General features: G+C 31.4%; 1 protein-coding gene across 1 annotated transcript in view; it reads left to right on the top strand.

Annotated features, from left to right (window-relative positions):
• Positions 1-21190, top strand: part of LOC137629818 (mucin-3B-like) — a 164553-nt gene that overhangs the window by 133177 nt on the left and 10186 nt on the right. The window contains exons 78-85 of the mRNA XM_068361467.1: positions 7-612; positions 2378-2953; positions 4954-5535; positions 7954-8478; positions 10886-11470; positions 13503-14084; positions 16511-17026; positions 19437-19988. Coding sequence (XP_068217568.1) covers positions 7-612; positions 2378-2953; positions 4954-5535; positions 7954-8478; positions 10886-11470; positions 13503-14084; positions 16511-17026; positions 19437-19988 — 4524 coding nt within the window. The remainder of the gene's footprint in view (positions 1-6; positions 613-2377; positions 2954-4953; positions 5536-7953; positions 8479-10885; positions 11471-13502; positions 14085-16510; positions 17027-19436; positions 19989-21190) is intronic.

The following is a 21190-nucleotide window of genomic DNA, read 5'->3' as shown; positions in this document are numbered from 1 at the left end:
TTCCAGGTGAGAGTGTTTCAAGTAGCTCTGTCTACAGTTTCTCAAGTCCTATTTCTACAACAACAATTCCAACGACAACTACGACGTTGACAACAGGGACCTCACCAACTACATCAACAACATCCACTACTCCAGCACCAACTACATCTTCAACAACAACAACTCCCACCACAACTACATCAACAACATCCCCCACTACAACCACAACTTCTACAACAACCACTCCCACTACGACTACATCAACCACTCCAAGTACAACTACAACTTCCCCAACTACATCAACATCAACTACTCCCACCACAACAACAACTTCCACAACTACATCAACATCAACTACTCCTACCACAACTACTACTTCAACAACATCAACTACTCCCACCACAACAACAACTTCCACAACTACATCAACATCAACTACTCCTACCACAACTACTACTTCAACAACATCAACTCCAACCACTACTTCAACATCAACAATTACAACACCCACCACTACAACTACATTAACAACTCCAACCACAACAACTATGCCTACAACTACAACAAGGACCACTATTACGACCATACCTGATTACAGCAGTTCAAGCTCCAGCTACAGTTTCAGTAGTGAGAGTAAGCTCATGTTTCCTTTCTATTCTTTGCTTTCACATTTCGTAAAGCCTGTGAGTTTGTTTATTGTTTTATTCATTAAATATTGTCGATATGAAGAGACTTTCAGGTAAAGAGTTTACTTACAGAAAATAACATATAACATATGCTATACACCAAGTAATACATTGAGTTTTACTTGTATAATACATTTTCATAACCACACTCATCAGAGTATAAGAAATTCACAGTAGCAATTATGCAATGTTGGATGATTGTGTCGAAATGTATAGGGCAGGAATGATTATTGATATAGATCACAAACAGCCTAGGGTCGAGTTAGGAACCATGAAAAATTCAGCCTATGTAAAGATATCTATTTGATTTTCTTACTCACGTACGTTGTCATATTCTTAGCCAATGATAAAATTGTTTGTTCTGTAACTGGAGTACAAACCTTCGCTATTAAATATCTAAGGTTTGTATAGTTAGGAAAAATACAAATTATCTACGAATTTGTCAAACTGTGAATTTCAGGTGTTTTTTTTTATAAAAATATTACAATTCAACCAAGTACAATACTTTGTAAGTGTTTTTTTTTTTTTTTTTTTTTTTTTTTTTGGGTGTGTTCTTGGTAGCTAATGAGAATCCGTGTGTGATATTCTACTGTTATATAAAATCATCTTTATAATAATAGGTAAATATTTGGTACTTTGACATTTTCAGTGGCCAAATTTTTTTCTTTGAAAGAATTAGCTTTTATTCCAGAAAAAAATACATATGGGTACGTAAGTGACAATAGGTTCATTTTAATTTTGATATTTACTCCTTCTAAAGTGATTTTCATACTGCTCCTATTTTTTTTTTCATTTTTTCGTTTTAACTATTTTTTCATTGCTATATATAGAGTTTTTGTAATTAACCTTTCAGTTTTTTTCTAATTAGGAAGCCATATATAACCAGGCTTATTAAGAAAGCTAGTTAATTAAATTTTCTTTAGAATTCAAGTGTTATAGTGTTAGTTGCCAATGGAAAATTCATTATAGTACAATTCTTTTTATAGTGGCCATCTCTCTTATTTTTCTTTTTCTAACAAAGAATCATATGACTTATGACATTAAAGAACGACAAATATGTTCGACTAAAGACTCTAATATTGACCTATATGTGAACTTGGACTAAAAACACTTTCATTAATTAAAGAGATTATATATTCCATGACATCAGCTATTAATATTTGGTTATATATGAGAATTTAATTCAACAGGTCACCATTATCAAAATATTTAGCAGTTTTGTTATGCAACTTGCTGGTTTTATTTATTATTTTCTCTTATTATAATGACCAATATAGCAAATCTCTTCTTTTGTAGGATATAAGTTGTAGAGTATTTGAAAAGGATTATAATGGGTGTATATTTAAAAATATAAGTTATTGATCAAACTCTAAACTGTATGAATATACCATAGTTCATTTAATAAAAGCACAAACTGGAAAAGCATAAAATATATTACGAATTCTATTCTTCATAAGTTAGAGAAATAAAAGAAGGCGGAAAAACTACTGACTATCATAATGCATCAATAACAGATTTCAGGAGAAAAAGATCAGGATATTTGTTAGCAAAGAAATGCTTGTTCTCAGAGAAAAGATAGGTTACAAGCATATAGGACAGTTGAGACTTATGAAAGAACATTAAATTAGTACACTGGTGTAAAATGGAATTATTTTGAGCTTCTGTGTACATATTATGCTATTTGAAAGAAAAATTGCTGGTTTTATTTCCAGGTGAGAGTGTTTCAAGTAGCTCTGTCTACAGTTTCTCAAGTCCTATTTCTACAACAACAATTCCAACGACAACTACGACGTTGACAACAGGGACCTCACCAACTACATCAACAACATCCACTACTCCAACACCAACTACATCTTCAACAACAACAACTCCCACCACAACTACATCAACAACATCCCCCACTACAACAACAACTTCTACAACAACCACTCCCACTACGACTACAACAACCACTCCCACTACGACTACATCAACCACTCCAATTACAACTACAACTTCCACAACTACATCAACATCAACAACTCCCACCACAACAACAACTTCCACAACTACATCAACATCAACTACTCCTACCACAACTACTACTTCAACAACATCAACTCCAACCACCACTTCAACATCAACAATTACAACACCCACCACTACAACTACATTATCAACTCCAACCACTACAACTACATTAACAACTCCAACCACAACAACTATGCCTACAACTACAACAAGGACCACTATTACGACCATACCTGATTACAGCAGTTCAAGCTCCAGCTACAGTTTCAGTAGTGAGAGTAAGCTCATGTTTCCTTTCTATTCTTTGCTTTCACATTTCGTAGAGCCAGTGAGTTTCTTTATTGTTTTATTCATTAAATAATGTTGATATGAAGAGACTTTCAGGTAAAGAGTTTAATTACAGAAAATAACATTTAATATATGCTACACACCAAGTAATACATTGAGTTTTACTTGTATAATACATTTTCATAACCACACTCATGAGAGAATAAGAATTTCACCGTATCAATTGTGCAATATTGGATAATTGCGTCTGCATGTATAGGGCATCAAGTATTATTGCTATAGATCACTAACAGTTTAGGGTGTAGTTAGGAATCTTGAAAAATCCAGCCTATGTAAAGATTTTGATTAGTTTTTATCACTTTTAACAAATACATAACTATGTTAGTGGCCTTTTTTTGTGTGTTTGATAGCTGATGAGAATTCATGTGTGATATTTTGCTGGTATATAAAACGTTGTTTTATTTGCAGATTTTGGAAGGTCTAATCAGACACTAGTATTTTTCTTGTCGTTTCAAATCAATCGTTTATACAATAGTAATTAGAAGAGTCTTTTATTTATTTCCCAGCAATGCAAGGATTTTTATCATTTTATTTATGCAGTTATTTTCTTTGAAAATGAAACATTAGGTGTCAGTAGGTACTTGAAGATTTAATTGGTGCGTTGCTTTTTGGTCATTGAAGATTTATTAAATTTAATTATGATTACAATGATAGCTCTTTGTGGTTTTCATTAGGTTAGTTGTGTTATCATTTCCCCTGTCATTATGTTGGATTATCACCCAAACATAATTGATTCTCCGTACCACTTTCAATCTAGCAAAATTTAAGTCATCTTTATTAACCAAGTAGTATAATTTAAAGATTATGGAAATTTGAGTAAAATTTCTAATTTACTCTGAAAATAAATGAAATCCTGGCTGTTTAAGAGGAGGCTTTTCATACATTGGTAAAACTAGAAACCTTTATTAACTTCCTATCTCTTCCTTTATCTATACATTTTGGTACATAAGTGACAATAAGTTAATATTTGCTGTGATATTTACTCCTTCTAAATTGATTCTCATACTGCCCCTATCTTTTTTTCGTTTCTTCGTTATAACGGTGTTTTCCCATTGCTATATATTGAGTTTTTGCAATTAACCTTTCAATTTTTCTAAGTAGGAAGCCATATATAATCAGGCTTATTAAAAAAACTAGTTAATTGTATTTTTCTTCAGAATTGAAGTGTTATAACGTTAGTTACCGATGAAGATTGATTATAGTGCAATTATTTTTTGTAGTGGCCATCTCTCTTATAACATTAAAGAACGACAAATGTGTTCGACTAAAGACTCTAATATTTACCTATATATGAACTTGGACTAAGAGCATTTTCAAAGATTAAAATATTTTATATTCCCTGAGCCCAGCTATTAATATTTGGTTGTATATCAGAATTTTATTCAACAGGTCACCATTATCAGAATATTTAGCAGTTTTGTTATGCACCTTGTTGGTTTAATTTAATATTTTTTCCTATTATAAGGACCAATATAGCAAATCTCTTCTTTTGTAGGATATGAGTTGGAGAGTATTTTAAAAGGATTATAATTGGTGTATATTTCTAACTATAAGTTAATGATCAAACTCTAAACTGTATGGATATACCATTGTTCAGTTAATAATAGCACAAACTTCGAAAGCATAAAATATATTAGGAATTCTATTCTTCATATGCTGAGGAAATAAAAGAAGACGGAATAACGACTGAGTGTGTTAGTGCATCAATAACAGATTTTAGAAGAAAAAGATCTGGATATTTGTTACCAAAGAAATGCTTGCTCACATAGAAAAGATAGGTTGCCAGCATGTAGGAAAGTTGAGACTTATCTTTACTATTGTTACGTATGAAAGAACATTAAATTAGTACAGTGGTGTAAAATGGAATAATTTTGAGCTTCTGTGTACATATTATGCTATTTGAAAGAAACATTACTGGTTTTATTTCCAGGTGAGAGTGTTTCAAGTAGCTCTGTCTACAGTTTCTCAAGTCCTATTTCTACAACAACAATTCCAACAACAACTACGACGTTGACAACAGGGACCTCACCAACTACATCCTCAACATCCACTACTCCAACACCAACTACATCTTCAACAACAACTCCCACCACAACTACATCAACAACATCCCCCACTACAATCACAACTTCTACAACAACCACTCCCACTACGACTACATCAACAACATCAACCACTCCAACTACAACTACAACTTCCACAACAACTACTCCCACTACAACTACATCAACATCATCAATCACAACATCCACAACTACATCAACATCAACTACTCCCACCACAACAACAACTTCCACAACTACATCAACATCAACTACTCCTACCACAACTACTACTTCAACAACATCAACTCCAATCACTACTTCAACATCAACAATTACAACACCCACCACTACAACTACATTAACAACTCCAACCACTACAATTATGCCTACAACTACAACAAGGACCACTATTATGACCAGACCTGATTACAGCAGTTCAAGCTCCAGCTACAGTTTCAGTAGTGAGAGTAAGCTCATGTTTCCTTTCTATTCTTTGCTTTAACATTTCGTAAAGTCCGTGAGTCTCTTTATTGCTTTAGTCATTAAATATTGTTAAGAAATAAAAGCATCAAGAGACTTTCAGGTAAAAATGAATTTACTCCAGAAAATAACTTTCAACATATGCTATGCACCAAGTAACTCATTAAGTTTTACTTGCATGAGACATTTTCATAGCCACTCTCATGAGAGTATAAAAATTTCACCATATCAATTGTGCAATGTTGGATAATTGTAACTGCATGTATAGGGCACCAAGTATTATTGCTATAGATGACGAACAGTCTAGGGTCTATTTAAGACTCTTGAAAAATCCAGCCTATGTAAAGATTTTTATTAGTTTTTCTCACTTTAGTTTGTTTTCATATGCTGACCTAATGATGAAATTGGAGTTTTTTTTTAATAAAAAAAAAAAACAATAAAATTTTACTAAATACACAACTATGTTAGTGGCATTTTTTATGTGTTTGATAGCTGATGAAAAGTCTGGTGTGATGTTTTGCTGGTATATATAACAAATTTAATAGGGACAATTTAAAATTAGCTACTTCGACATTTTCAGTGACCAAATCGTTATTCTAGCAAATAACCTATATGTTTTGTTATTTTTTATGTTCTAAAAGGTTGATATCAAATTTGGCGATTTATGGATATATAGGTAAATGATCTTAAAAATTTTTTATTCAGGAAGAGGATTTCTACTTTCACTAGTTGGTATTAAAAGAATATATTTAGTAGAATGTTGTAGTTGTTGTGAGAGACTTCTGTAGAGCACTTTAGTATATTTAAATTTTTAATGGTAATATCTGGGAGGCTCAAGAACGTTGTTTCATTTGCAGAATTTGGAAGGTCTAATCAGACACTCGTATTTTTCCTATTGTTTCTAATCAATCGTTTTTACAATAGTAATTAGAAGAGTCTTTTATTTATTTCTCAGCAATGCAAGGATTTTTATCATTTTATTTATGCAGTTATTTTCTTTGAAAATGAAACATTAGGTGTTATTAGGAACTTGATGATTTAATTGGTGCGTTGCTTTTTGGGCATTCAAGATTTATTAAATTTGATTATGATTACAATGATAGCTCTTAGTGGTTATCATCAAGTTAGTTGTGTTATCATTTCCCCTGTCATTATGTTGGATTATCACCCAAACATAATTGATTCTCTGTATCACTTTCAATCTAGCAAAATTTAAGTCATCTTTATTAACCGAGTAGTATAATCTAAAGAATATGGAAATTAGAGTAGAAGTTTAAAAGTTTTCATTTACTCTGAAAATAACTGGAATCCAGGCTGTTTAAAAGGAGGCTTTTCATACATTGGTAAAACTAGAAATCTTTATTAACTTCCTATCTCTTCCTTTGTCTATACATTTTGGTACATGTGACAATAAGTTAATTTTTTGCTGTGATATTTACTCCTTCTAAATTGATTCTCATACTGCCCCTATCTTTTTTTTGTTTCTTCGTTTAACGTAGTTTTTTCATTGTTATATATTGAGTTTTTGTAATTGACCTTTCAATTTTTCTAAGTATGAAGCTATATATAATCAGGCTTATTAAAAAAACTAGTTAATTGTATTTTTCTTTAGAATTCAGGTGTTATAGCGTTAGTTACCGATGGAAAATTGATTATAATACAATTATTTTTTGTAGTGGCCATCTCTCTTATCTTTCTTCTTCTAACAAAGAATCATATAACTTATAACTTTAAAGAACGACAAATGTGTTCGACCTAAGACTCTAATATTCACCTCTATATGAACTTGGACTAAGACCACTTTCAAAGATTAAAATATTTTATATTCCCCGAGCTCAGCTATTAATATTTGGTTGTATATCAGAATTTAATTCAATGGGTCACCATTATCAAAATATGTAGAAGTTTTGTTATGCACCTTGTTGGTTTAATTTAATATTTTTTCTTATTATAATGACCAATATAGCAAATCTCTTCTTTTGTAGGATATGAGTTGGAGAGTATTTGAAAAGGATTATAATGGGTGTATATTTCAAAGTATAAGTTAATGATCAAACTCTAAACTGTATGGATATACCATAGTTCAGTTAATAAAAGCATAAAATATATTAGGAATTCTATTCTTCATATGCTGAGGAAATAAAAGAAGGCAGAAAAACTACTGAGTATGTTAGTGCATCAATAACAGATTTTAGAAGAAAAAGATGAGGATATTTGCTACCAAAGAAATGCTTGCTCACATAGAAAAGATAGGTTACCAGCATGTAGGAAAGTTGAGACTTATCTTTAGTATTGTTACGTATGAAAGAACATCAAATTAGTACAGTGGTGTAAAATGGAATTATTTTGAGCTTCCGTGTACATATTATGCTATTTGAAATGAAAATTGCTGGTTTTATTTCCAGGTGAGAGTGTTTCAAGTAGCTCTATCTACAGTTTCTCAAGTCCTATTTTTACAACAACAATTCCAACGACAACTACGACGTTGACAACAGGGACCTCACCAACTACACCAACAACATCCACTACTCCAACACCAACTACATCTTCAACAACAACAACTCCCACCACAACTACATCAACAACATCCCCCACCACAACCACAACTTCTACAACAACCACTCCCACTACGACTACATCAACCACTCCAACTACAACTACAACTTCCACAACTACATCAACATCAACAACTCCCACCACAACAACAACTTCCACAACTACATCAACATCAACTACTCCTACCACAACTACTACTTCAACAACATCAACTCCAACTACTACTTCAACATCAACAATTACAACACCCACCACTACAACTACATTAACAACTCCAACCACTACAACTATGCCTACAACTACTACAAGGACCACTATTACGACCAGACCTGATTACAGCAGTTCAAGCTCCAGCTACAGTTTCAGTAGTGAGAGTAAGCTCATGTTTCCTTCATATTCTTTGCTTTAACATTTCGTAAAGCCCGTGACTCTCTTTATTGCTTTAGTCATTAAATATTGTTGAGAAATAGAAGCGTCTAGAGACTTTCAGGTAACGAAGAACTTACTCCAGAAAATACCTTTCAACATATGCTATACACCAAGTAATACATTGAGTTTTACTTGCATGATACATTTTCATTATCACACTCATGAGAGTATAAAAATTTCACCGTTTCAATTGTGCAATGTTGGATAATTGCATCCGCAGGAATATGGCACCTAGGATTATTGCTATAGATCACGAATAGTGTTGGGTCTAGTTAGGAATCTTGAAAAATCCAGCCTATGTAAATATCTTTAATAGTTTTTTCATGTGAGTTTATTGTCATATGATTAGCCAATGATGGAATTGTATTTTTTTATATAAGAAAAAAAACAATTAAATTTCACTAAATACACAACTATGTTAGTGGCATTTTTTATGTGTTTGATAGCCGATGAGAAGTCTGGTGTGATATTTTGCTGGTATATATAACAAATTCAATTGGGACAATTGAAAATTAGGTACTTCCAACATTTTCAGTGACCAAATAGCTATTCCAGTGAATAACCTAGATGTTTTGGTGTTTTTATTTTCTAAAAGGTTGATATCAAATTCAGCGATAAATAAGGGTATATAGGTAAATGATCTCAAATTTTTTTTATTCAGGAATAGGGTCTTAGAGGAATATATTTAGTAAAATCTCGTAGATGTTGTGAGAGACTTCTGTAGAGCATTTTAGTATATTTTGATTTTTAATGGTAATATCCGGTAGGCTCAAGAACCTTGTGTCATTTTCAGATTGCGTAAAGTCTAATCAGACACTGGTGTTTTTCCTGTCGTTTCAAATCAATTGTTTATGCAAAAGTAATTAGAAGAGTCATTTATTTATTTCTCAGCAATGCAAGGATTTTTATCATTTTATTTTTGCAGTTATTTTCTTCTAAAATGAAACATTAGGTGTTGTTAGGTACTTTATGATTTAATTTGTATGTTGCTTTCTGGGCATTCAATATTTAGAAAATTTAATCATGATTACGATGATGGCTCTTATTGGTGATCATTCAGTGAGTGGTGGTAATATTTTCCCTGTCATTATGTTAAATTATCACCCAAACGTAAATGGCTCTCTGTATCACTTGCAATGTAGCAAAATTTGTCATATTTATTTACCGAGTATTATAATCTAAAGATTATGGAAATTTGAGTAAATTTTTCATTTACTCTAAAAATATCTGGAATCCAGGCTGTCTAAAAGGAGGCATTTCATACATTGGCGAAACTAGAAAACTTATTAACTTCTATTCTCTTCTTTTGTCTATACATATGGGTACATAAGTGACAATAAGTTTATTTTTACTGTGATATTTACTCCTTCTAAATTGATTTTCCTACTGCTCCTATTTTTTTTTTCATTTCTTCGTTATAACTATTTTTTCATTGCTATACATTTAGTTTTTATAATTAACCTTTCAATTTTTTCTAATTAGGAAGCCATATGTAATTAGGCTTATTAAGAAAGCTAGTTAATTAAATTTTTCTTTAGAATTCAAGTGTTATAGTGTTAGTTACCAATGGAAAATTCATTATAGTACAATTATTTTTTATAGTGGCCATCTCTCTTATTTTTCTTTTTCTAACAAAGAATCATATGACTTATAACATTAAAGAACGACAAATGTGTTCGACTAAAGTCTCTAATATTGACCTATATGTGAACTTGGACTAAAAAACACTTTCAAAAATTAAAAAGATTATATATTCAATGAGCCCAGCTATTAATATTTGGTTGTATATCAGAATTTAATTCTACGGGTCACCATTATCAGAGTATTTAGTAGTGTTGTTATGCACCTTGTTGGTTTAATTTATCATTTTCTCTTATTATAATGACCAATATAGCAAATCTCTTCTTTTGTAGGATATGTGTTGGAGAGTATTTGAAAAGGATTATAATGGGTGTATATTTCAAAGTATAAGTTAATGATCAAACTTTAAACTGTATGAATATACCATTGTTCAGGTAATGATAGCACATATTGGAAAAGCATAAAATATATTAGGAATTCTATTTTTCATAAGCTAAGGAAATAAAATAAGGCGGAAAAACTTCTGAGTATGTTAGTGCATCAATAACAGATTTTAGAAGAAAAAGATCAGTATATTTGTTAGCAAAGAAATGTTTACTCAGAGAGAAAAGATAGATTTACCGGTAGGAGAGTTAAGTCTTATCTTCAGTATTACTATGTATGGAACAGCATTAAATTAGTACACTGTTTAAAATGGAATTACTCCATTATTTTGAGCTTCTGTGTACATATTATGCTATTTGAAAGAAAAATTGCTGCTTCTATTTCCAGGTGAGAGTGTTTCAAGTAGCTCTGTCTACAGTTTCTCAAGTCCTATTTCTACAACAACAATTCCAACGACAACTACGACGTTGACAACAGGGACCTCACCAACTACATCAACAACATCCACTACTCTAACACCAACTACATCTTCAACAACAACAACTCCCACCATAACTACATCAACAACATCCCCCACCACAACCACAACTTCTACAACAACCACTCCTACTACGACTACATCAACAACACCAACCACTCCAACTACAACCATAACTTCCACAACAACTACTCCCACTACAACTACATCAACATCATCAACCACAACATCCACAACTACATCAACATCAACTACTCCCACCACAACAACAACTTCCACAACTACATCAACATCAACTACTCCTACCACAACTACTACTTCAACAACATCAACTCCAACCACCACTTCAACATCAACAATTACAACTCCCACCACTACAACTACATTAACAACTCCAACCACAACAACTATGCCTACAACTACAACAAGGACCACTATTACGACCATACCTGATTACAGCAGTTCAAGCTCCAGCTACAGTTTCAGTAGTGAGAGTAAGCTCATGTTTCCTTTCTATTCTTTGCTTTCACATTTCGTAGAGCCAGTGAGTTTCTTTATTGTTTTATTCATTAAATAATGTTGATATGAAGAGACTTTCAGGTAAAGAGTTTACTTACAGAAAATAACATTTAATATATGCTACACACCAAGTAATACATTGAGTTTTACTTGTATAATACATTTTCATAACCACACTCATGAGAGTATAAGAATTTCACCGTATCAATTGTGCAATGTTGGATAATTGCGTCTGCATGTATAGGGCATCAAGTATTATTGATATAGATCACTAACAGTCTAGGGTGTAGTTAGGAATCTTAAAAAATCCAGCCTATGTAAAGATTTTGATTAGTTTTTCTCACTTTTAACAAATACACAACTATGTTAGTGGCATTTTTTGTGTGTTTGATAGCTGATGAGAATTCATGTGTGATATTTTGCTGGTATATATAACGTTGTTTTATTTGCAGATTTTGGAAGGTCTAATCAGACACTAGTATTTTTCTTGTCGTTTCAAATCAATCGTTTATACAATAGTAATTAGAAGAGTCTTTTATTTATTTCCCAGCAATGCAAGGAATTTAATCATTTTATTTATGCAGTTATTTTCTTTGAAAATGAAACATTAGGTGTCAGTAGGTACTTGAAGATTTAATTGGTGCGTTGCTTTTTGGTCATTGAAGATTTATTATATTTAATTATGATTACAATGATAGCTCTTAGTGTTTTCATTAAGTTAGTTGTGTTATCATTTCCCCTGTTATTATGTTGGATTATCACCCAAACATAATTGATTCTCTGTATCACTTTCAATCTAGCAAAATTTAAGTCATCTTTATTAACCAAGTAGTATAATTTAAAGATTATGGAAATTTGAGTAAAATTTCTAATTTACTCTGAAAATAACTGAAATCCAGGCTGTTTAAGAGGAGGTTTTTCATACATTGGCAAAACTAGAAACCTTTATTAACTTCGTATCTCTTCCTTTATCTATACATTTTGGTACATAAGTGACAATAAGTTAATATTTGCTGTGATATTTACTCCTTCTAAGTTGATTCTCATACTGCCCCTATCTTTTTTTCGTTTCTTCGTTATAACGGTGTTTTTCCATTGCTATATATTGAGTTTTTGCAATTAACCTTTCAATTTTTCTAAGTAGGAAGCCATATATAATCAGGCTTATTAAGAAAACTAGTTAATTGTATTTTTCTTCAGAATTGAAGTGTTATAACGTTAGTTACCGATGAAGATTGATTATAGTGCAATTATTTTTTGTAGTGGCCATCTCTCTTCTCTTTCTTCTTCTAACAAAGTATCACATAACTTATAACATTAAAGAACGACAAATGTGTTCGACTAAAGACTCTAATATTTACCTATATATGAACTTGGACTAAGAGCATTTTCAAAGATTAAAATATTTTATATTCCCTGAGCCCAGCTATTAATATTTGGTTGTATATCAGAATTTAATTTAACAGGTCACCATTATCAAAATATTTAGCAGTTTTGTTATGCACCTTGTTGGTTTAATTTAATATTTTCTCTTATTATAAGGACCAATATAGCAAATCTCTTCTTTTGTAGGATATGAGTTAGAGAGTATTTGAAAAGGATTATAATGGGTGTATATTTCAAAGTATAAGTTAATGATCAAACTCTAAACTGTATGAATATACCATAGTTCATTTGATAATAGCACAAACTGGAAAAGCATAAAATATATTATGAATTTTATTCTTCATAAGCTAAAGAAATAAAAGAAGGCAGAAAAACTACTGAATATGTTAGTGCATCAATAACAGATTTTAGAAGAAAAAGATCAGGATATTGGTTAGCAAAGAAATGCTTGCTCACAGAGAAAAGATAGCTTACCCATATGTAGGACAGTTGAGACTTATCTTTAGTATTATTAACTATAAAAGAACATTTAATTAGTACACTGGTTTAAAATGGAATTATTTTGAGCTTCTGTGTACATATTACGCTATTTGAAAGAAACATTACTGGTTTTATTTCCAGGTGAGAGTGTTTCAAGTAGCTCTGTCTACAGTTTCTCAAGTCCTATTTCTACAACAACAATTCCAACGACAACTACGACGTTGACAACAGGGACCTCAGCAACTACATCAACAACATCCACTACTCCAACACCAACTACATCTTCAACAACAACTCCCACCACAACTACATCAACAACATCCCCCACTACAATCACAACTTCTACAATAACCACTCCTACTACGACTACATCAACAACATCAACCACTCCAACTACAACCACAACTTCTACAACAACTACTCCCACTACAACTACATCAACATCATCAACCACAACATCCACAAATACATCAACATCAACTACTCCCACCACAACAACAACTTCCACAACTACATCAACATCAACTACTCCTACCACAACTACTACTTCAACAACATCAACTCCAACCACTACTTCAACATCAACAATTACAACACCCACCACTACAACTACATTAACAACTCCAACCACTACAACTATGCCTACAACTACAATAAGGACCACTATTATGACCAGACCTGATTACAGCAGTTCAAGCTCCAGCTACAGTTTCAGTAGTGAGAGTAAGCTCATGTTTCCTTTCTATTCTTTGCTTTCACATCTCGTAAAGCCCTTGAGTGTCTTTATTGCTTTAGTCATTAAATATTGTCGGGAAATAAAAGCATCTAGGCACCTTCAGGTAACAAAGAATTTACTCCAAAAAATAACTTTCAACATATGCTATACACCAAGTAATACATTGAGTTTTACTTGCATAATACATTTTCTTAACCACACTCATGAGAGTATAAGAATTTCACCCTATCAATTATGCAATGTTGGATAATTGTGTCCGTACGTATATGGCACCTAGGATTATTGCTATAGATCACGAACAGTCTAGGGTGTAGTTAGGAATTTTTAAAAATCCAGCCTATGTAAAGATTTTGATTAGTTTTTCTCACTCTGTTTGCTGTCATATGCTTAGCCAATGATGAAATTGTAGTTTTTCAATAAAAAAAAAAATTCAATTTTACCAAATACACAACTATGTTAGTGCCATTATTTGTGAGTTTGATAGCTGATGAGAAGTCTGGTGTGATGTTTTCCTGGTGGATATGAAAAATTTAATAGGGACAATTGAAAATTAGGTACTTCTGACATTTTCGGTGACCAAATCGTTATTCCAGTGAATAACCCAGATGTTTGGGTATTTTTATTTTCTAAAAAGTTGATATGAAATTCGGCGATAAAATGGGTATACTGTAAAGGTAAATGATCTCAATTCTTTTTATATTCAAGAAGAGGATTTCTACTTTCACTAGTTGGTTTTAAAAGAGTATATTTAGTAGAATCTTGTAGATGTTGTGAGACGCTTCTGTAGAGCACTTTAGTATATTTCGATTTTTAATGGTAATATCCGGTAGGCTCAAGAACGTTGTTTCATTTTCAGATTGTGTAAAATCTAATCAGACACTGGTATTTTTCCTATTGTTTCAAATCAATCGTTTATACTAAAGAAATTAGAAGAGTCATTTATTTATTTCTCAGCAATGCAAGGATTTTTATAATTTTTTTTTTTTTTTGCATTTATTTTCTTCTAAAATGAAACATTAGGTGTTGTTAGGTACTTGATGATTTAATTTGTGCGTTACTTTTTGGGCATTCAAGATATAATAAATCTATTCTTGATGACAATGATGGCTCTTCGTGGTTATCATTAAGTGAGCTGTGTTATAATTTTCCCTGTCATTATGTTGAATTATCAACCAAACGTAATTGGCTCTCTGTATCACTTGCAATTTAACAAAATTTAAGTCATCATTATTTACCGAGTACTATAATCCAAAGATTATGGAAAATTGAGTAAATTTTTCATTTACTCTAAAAATATCTGGAATCCAGGCTGTTTAAGAGGAGGCATTTCATACATTGGCAAAACTAGTAAACTTATTAACTTCCATTCTCTACTTTTGTCTATACATATGGGTACATGAGTGACAATAAGTTTACTTTTATTGTGATATTTACTCCTTAATTTATTTTCATACTGCTCCTCATTTTTTTTTTCGTTTCTTCGTTATAACTATTTTTTCATTGCTATTTATTGAGTTTTTGTAATCAACCTTTCAATTTTTTCTAATTAGGAAGCCATATATAATCAGGCTTATTAAGAAAGCTAGGTAATTAAATTATTCTTTAGAATTCAAGTGTTATAGTGTTAGTTACTAATGGAAAATTCATTATAGTACAATTATTTTCTATAGTGGCCATCTCTCTTATCTTTCTTCTTCTAACAAAGAATCATATGACTTATGATATTAAAAAATGACAAATTTATTCGACTGAAGACTCTAACATTGACCTTTATGTGAACTTGGACTAAAAACACTTTCAAAAATTAAAAAGATTACATATTCAATGAGCTCATTTATTAATATTTGGTTGTATATCAGAATTTAAATCAACGGGTCACCATTATCAGAATATTTAGCAGTTTTTTTATGCACCTTGTTGGTTTAATTTATCATTTTCTCTTATTATAATGACCAATATAGCAAATCTCTTCTTTTGTAGGATATGAGTTGGGGAGTATTTGAAAAGGTTTATAATCGGTGTATATTTCAAAGTATAAGTTAATGATCAAACTTTAAACTGTATGAATATACCATTGTTCAGGTAATAATATCACAAACTGGAAAGCATAAAATATATTAGGAATTCTTTTCTTCACAAGCTAAAGAAATAAAAAAGGTGGAAAAACTACTGAGTATGTTAGTGCATCAATAACAGATTTTAGAAGAAAAAGATCAGGATATTTGTTACCAAAGAAATGCTTGCTCACAGAGAAAAGATAGGTTACCAGCATGTAGGACAGTTGAGACTTATCTTTACTATTGTTACGTATGAAAGAACATTAAATTAGTACACTGGTGTTAAATGGAATTATTTTGAGCTTCTGTGTACATATTATGCTATTTGAAAGAAAAATTGCTGCTTTTATTTCCAGGTGAGAGTGTTTCAAGTAGCTCTGTCTACAGTTTCTCAAGTCCTATTTCTACAACAACAATTCCAACGACAACTACGACGTTGACAACAGGGACCTCACCAACTACATCAACAACATCCACTACTCCAACACCAACTACATCTTCAACAACAACTCCCACCACAACTACATCAACAACATCCCCCACTACAACCACAACTTCTACAACAACCACTCCCACTACGACTACATCAACAACATCAACCACAACATCCACAACTACATCAACATCAACTACTCCCACCACAACAACAACTTCCACAACTACATCAACATCAACTACTCCTACCACAACTACTACTTCAACAACATCAACTCCAACCACCACTTCAACATCAACAATTACAACACCCACCACTACAACTACATTAACAACTCCAACCACTACAACTATGCCTACAACTACAACAATGACCACTATTACGACAACACCTGATTATAGCAGTTCAAGCTCCAGCTACAGTTTCAGTAGTGAGAGTAAGCTCATGTTTCCTTTCTATTCTTTGCTTTAACATTTCGTAAAGTCCGTGAGTCTCTTTATTGCTTTAGTCATTAAATATTGTTAAGAAATAAAAGCATCAAGAGACTTTCAGGTAAAAATGAATTTACTCCAGAAAATAACTTTCAACATATGCTATACACCAAGTAACACATCAAGTTTTACTTGCATGATACATTTTCATAGCCACTCTCATGAGAGTATAAAAATTTCACCATATCAATTGTGCAATATTGGATAATTGTAACTGCATGTATAGGGCACCAAGTATTATTGCTATAGATGACGAACAGTCTAGGGTCTAATTAAGACTCTTGAAAAATCCAGCCTATGTAAAGATTTTTATTAGTTTTTTTCACTTTAGTTTGTTTTCATATGCTGACATAATGATGAAATTAGAGTTTTTTTTAATAAGAAAAAAAATAAAATTTTACTAAATACACAATTATGTTAGTGGCATTTTTTATGTGTTTGATAGCTGATAAAAAGTCTGGTGTGATGTTTTGCTGGTATATATAACAAATTTAATAGGGACAATTGAAAATTAGTTACTTCGACATTTTCGGTGACCAAATCGTTATTCCAGCAAATAACCTATATGTTTTGGTATTTTTATTTTCTAAAAGGTTGATATCAAATTCGGCGATAAATATGGGTATATAGGTAAATGATCTCAAAAATTTTTCATTCAGGAAGAGGATTTCTACTTTCACTAGTTGATCTTAAAGGAATATATTTAGTAGAATCTTGTAGATGTTGTTAGAGACTTCTGTAGAGCATTTTAGTATATTTCGATTTTTAATGGTAATATCCGGTACGCTCAAGAACGTTGTTTCATTTCCAGATTGTGTGAAGTCTAATCAGACACTGGTATTTTGCCAGTCATTTCAAATCAATTGTTTATGCAAAAGTAATTAGGAGAGTCATTTATTTATTTCTCAGTAATGCAAGGATTTTTATAATTTTATTTTTGCAATTGTTTTCTTCTTGAATGAAACATTAGGTGTTTTTAGGTACTTGATGATTTAATGTGTATGTTGCTTTTTGGGCATTCAATATTTAATAAATTTAATCATGATAACAATGATGGCTCTTAGTTCTGATCATATGTGAGTTGTGGTAATATTTTCCCTGTCATTATGTTGAGTTATTAACCAAACGTAATTTGCTCTCTATATCATTTGCAATGTAGCAAAATTTAAGTCATCTTTATTAACCGAGTAGTATAATCAAAAGATTATGGAAACTTGAGTAAATTTTTCATTTACTCTAAAAATATCTGGAATCCATGCTGTTTAAGAGAGGGTTTTTCAAACATTGGTAAAACTATAAAAGTTTATTTACTTCCTATCTCTTCTGTTGTCTATACATATGGGTACATAAGTGACAATAACTTTATTTTTATTGTGATATTTATTCCTTCTTTATTGATTCTCATACGGCTCCTATTTTTTTTTCGTTTCTTTTTTATAATATTTTTTTCATTGCTATATATTGAGTTTTTGTAATTAACCTTTTAATTTTTTCTAATTAGGAAGCCATATATAATCAGGCTTATTAGGAAAGCTAGTTAATTACATTTTTCTTTAGAATTCAAGTGTTATAGCATTAGATACCGATGGAAAATTCATTGTAGTACAATTATTTTTTATAGTGGCCATCTCTCTTATCTTTCTTCTTCTAACAAAGAATCATATGACTTATAACATTCAAGAACGACAATTGTGTTCGACTAAAGACTCTAATATTGACCTATATGTGAACTTTGACTTAAAACAATGTCAAAAATTAAAAAGATTATATATTCAATGAGCCTAACTATTAATGTTTGGTTGTATATCAGAATTTAATTCAATTATCAGAATATTTAGCAGTTTTGTTATGCACCTTGTTGGTTTAATTTATTATTTTCTCTTATTATAATGACCAATATAGCAAATCTCTTCTTTTGTAGGATATGAGTTGGCGAGTATTTGAAAAAGATTATAATGGGTGTATATTTCAAAGTATAAGTTAATGATCAAACTCTAAACTGTATGGATATACCATTGTTCAGTTAATAATAGCACACATACGAAAAGCATAAAATATATTAGGAATTCTATTCTTCATAAGCTAAGGAAATAAAAGGAGGCGGAAAAACTTCTGAGTATGTTAATGCATCAATAATAGATTTTAGAAGAAAAAGATCAGTATATTTGTTAGCAGAAAAATGTTTACTCAGAGAGAAAAGATAGATTTACATATAGGCGAGTTAAGTCCTATCTTCAGTATTACTATGTATGAAACAGCATTAAGTTAGTACACTGGTGTAAAATAGAGTTAATTTTTAAGCTTCTGTGTACATATTATGCTATATAAAAGAAAAATTGCTGCTCATATTTCCAGGTGAGAGTGTTTCAAGTAGCTCTATCTACAGTTTCTCAAGTCCTATTTCTACAACAACAATTCCAACGACAACTACGACGTTGACAACAGGGACCTCACCAACTACATCAACAACATCCACTACTCCAACACCAACTACATCTTCAACAACAACAACTCCCACCACAACTACATCAACAACATCCCCCACTACAACCACAACTTCTACAACAACCACTCCCACTACAACTACATCAACAACATCAACCACTCCTACTACAACCACAACTTCCACAACAACTACTCCCACTACAACTACATCAACATCAACTACTCCCACCACCACAACAACTTCCACAACTACATCAACATCAACTACTCCTACCACAACTACTACTTCAACAACATCAACTCCAACCACTACTTCAACATCAACAATTACAACACCCACCACTACAACTACATTAACAACTCCAACCACTACAACTATGTCTACAACTACAACAAGGACCACTATTATGACCAGACCTGATTACAGCAGTTCAAGCTCCAGCTACAGTTTCAGTAGTGAGAGTAAGCTCATGTTTCCTTTCTATTCTTTGCTTTAACATTCCGTAAAGCCTGTGAGTTTCTTTCTTGCTGGATTCATTAAATATCATCGACAAATAAAAGTATCAAGAGACGTTTAGGCAACAAAGAATTTACCTCCAGATAATAAATTTTTACATATACTATACACCAAGTAATAGATTGAATTCTACATACATAATGCATTTACGTAACCACGCTCATCAGACTATAAGAAATTCACCGTATCAATTTTGCAATGTTGGATGATTATGTCGAAATGTATAGGGCAGGGATGATTATTGCTATAGATCACGAATAGTCCAGGGTCTAGCTAGGATTCATGGAAAACCAAGTCCCTGTAAAGATATGTATTCGATTTTCTCACTTAAGGACGTTTTCATATTCTTAGGCAATGATATAATTTCATTAGCCTACAGTTGTGAATTTCAGGTAGTTTTTAATATAATAATTTTCCATTTCACCGAATACAATACTTTTTCAGTGGCCTTTTATGTGTCCTTGGTAGCTAATGAGAATTTAGGTGTGATGTTATACTGGTATATATAACCCTCTTATTAAGAATAACTGAATATTATGCACTTTGACATTTTCAGTAGCACAATTATGTTCTTTAAAAGAATTAGCTTTTATTCCAGCAAATAACATAAATGATATGTTATTTTTATTTTCTAAATGGTTGATGTCCATCTCAGCAAAACACACACACACACACACACACACACACACACACACACACACACACACATATATATATATATATATATATATATATATATATATATATATATATATATATATGTATATATATATATATATATATATATATATATATATATATATATATATATATATATATATATATATATATATATATATATACATATATATATATATATATATATATATATATATATATATATATATATATATATAGTTCAATTATCTTGCATTTTTTTTGTTCAGGAGGATCATTTCTACTTTTACTAGTTGGTTTTCAAAGAAATTTACTAAGCAGAATCTTGTAGATGCTCTCAGAGACTTCTGTAGAGCGCTTTTGTATATTTTTATTTTTAATGGTAATATCCGGTAGGCTCAAGAATGTTTTTTTCATTTGCAGATTTTGTAAGGTCTAATCAGACACTGGTATTATGCCCGTAGGTTCAAATTGAGAGTTTATACCAAAG

This window comes from Palaemon carinicauda, chromosome 37, assembly GCF_036898095.1.
Source record: "Palaemon carinicauda isolate YSFRI2023 chromosome 37, ASM3689809v2, whole genome shotgun sequence".
NCBI lineage: Eukaryota > Metazoa > Arthropoda > Malacostraca > Decapoda > Palaemonidae > Palaemon > Palaemon carinicauda.
Note: the sequence above shows the minus strand (reverse complement) of the source record. Positions and strands in the feature narration are given on the sequence as shown.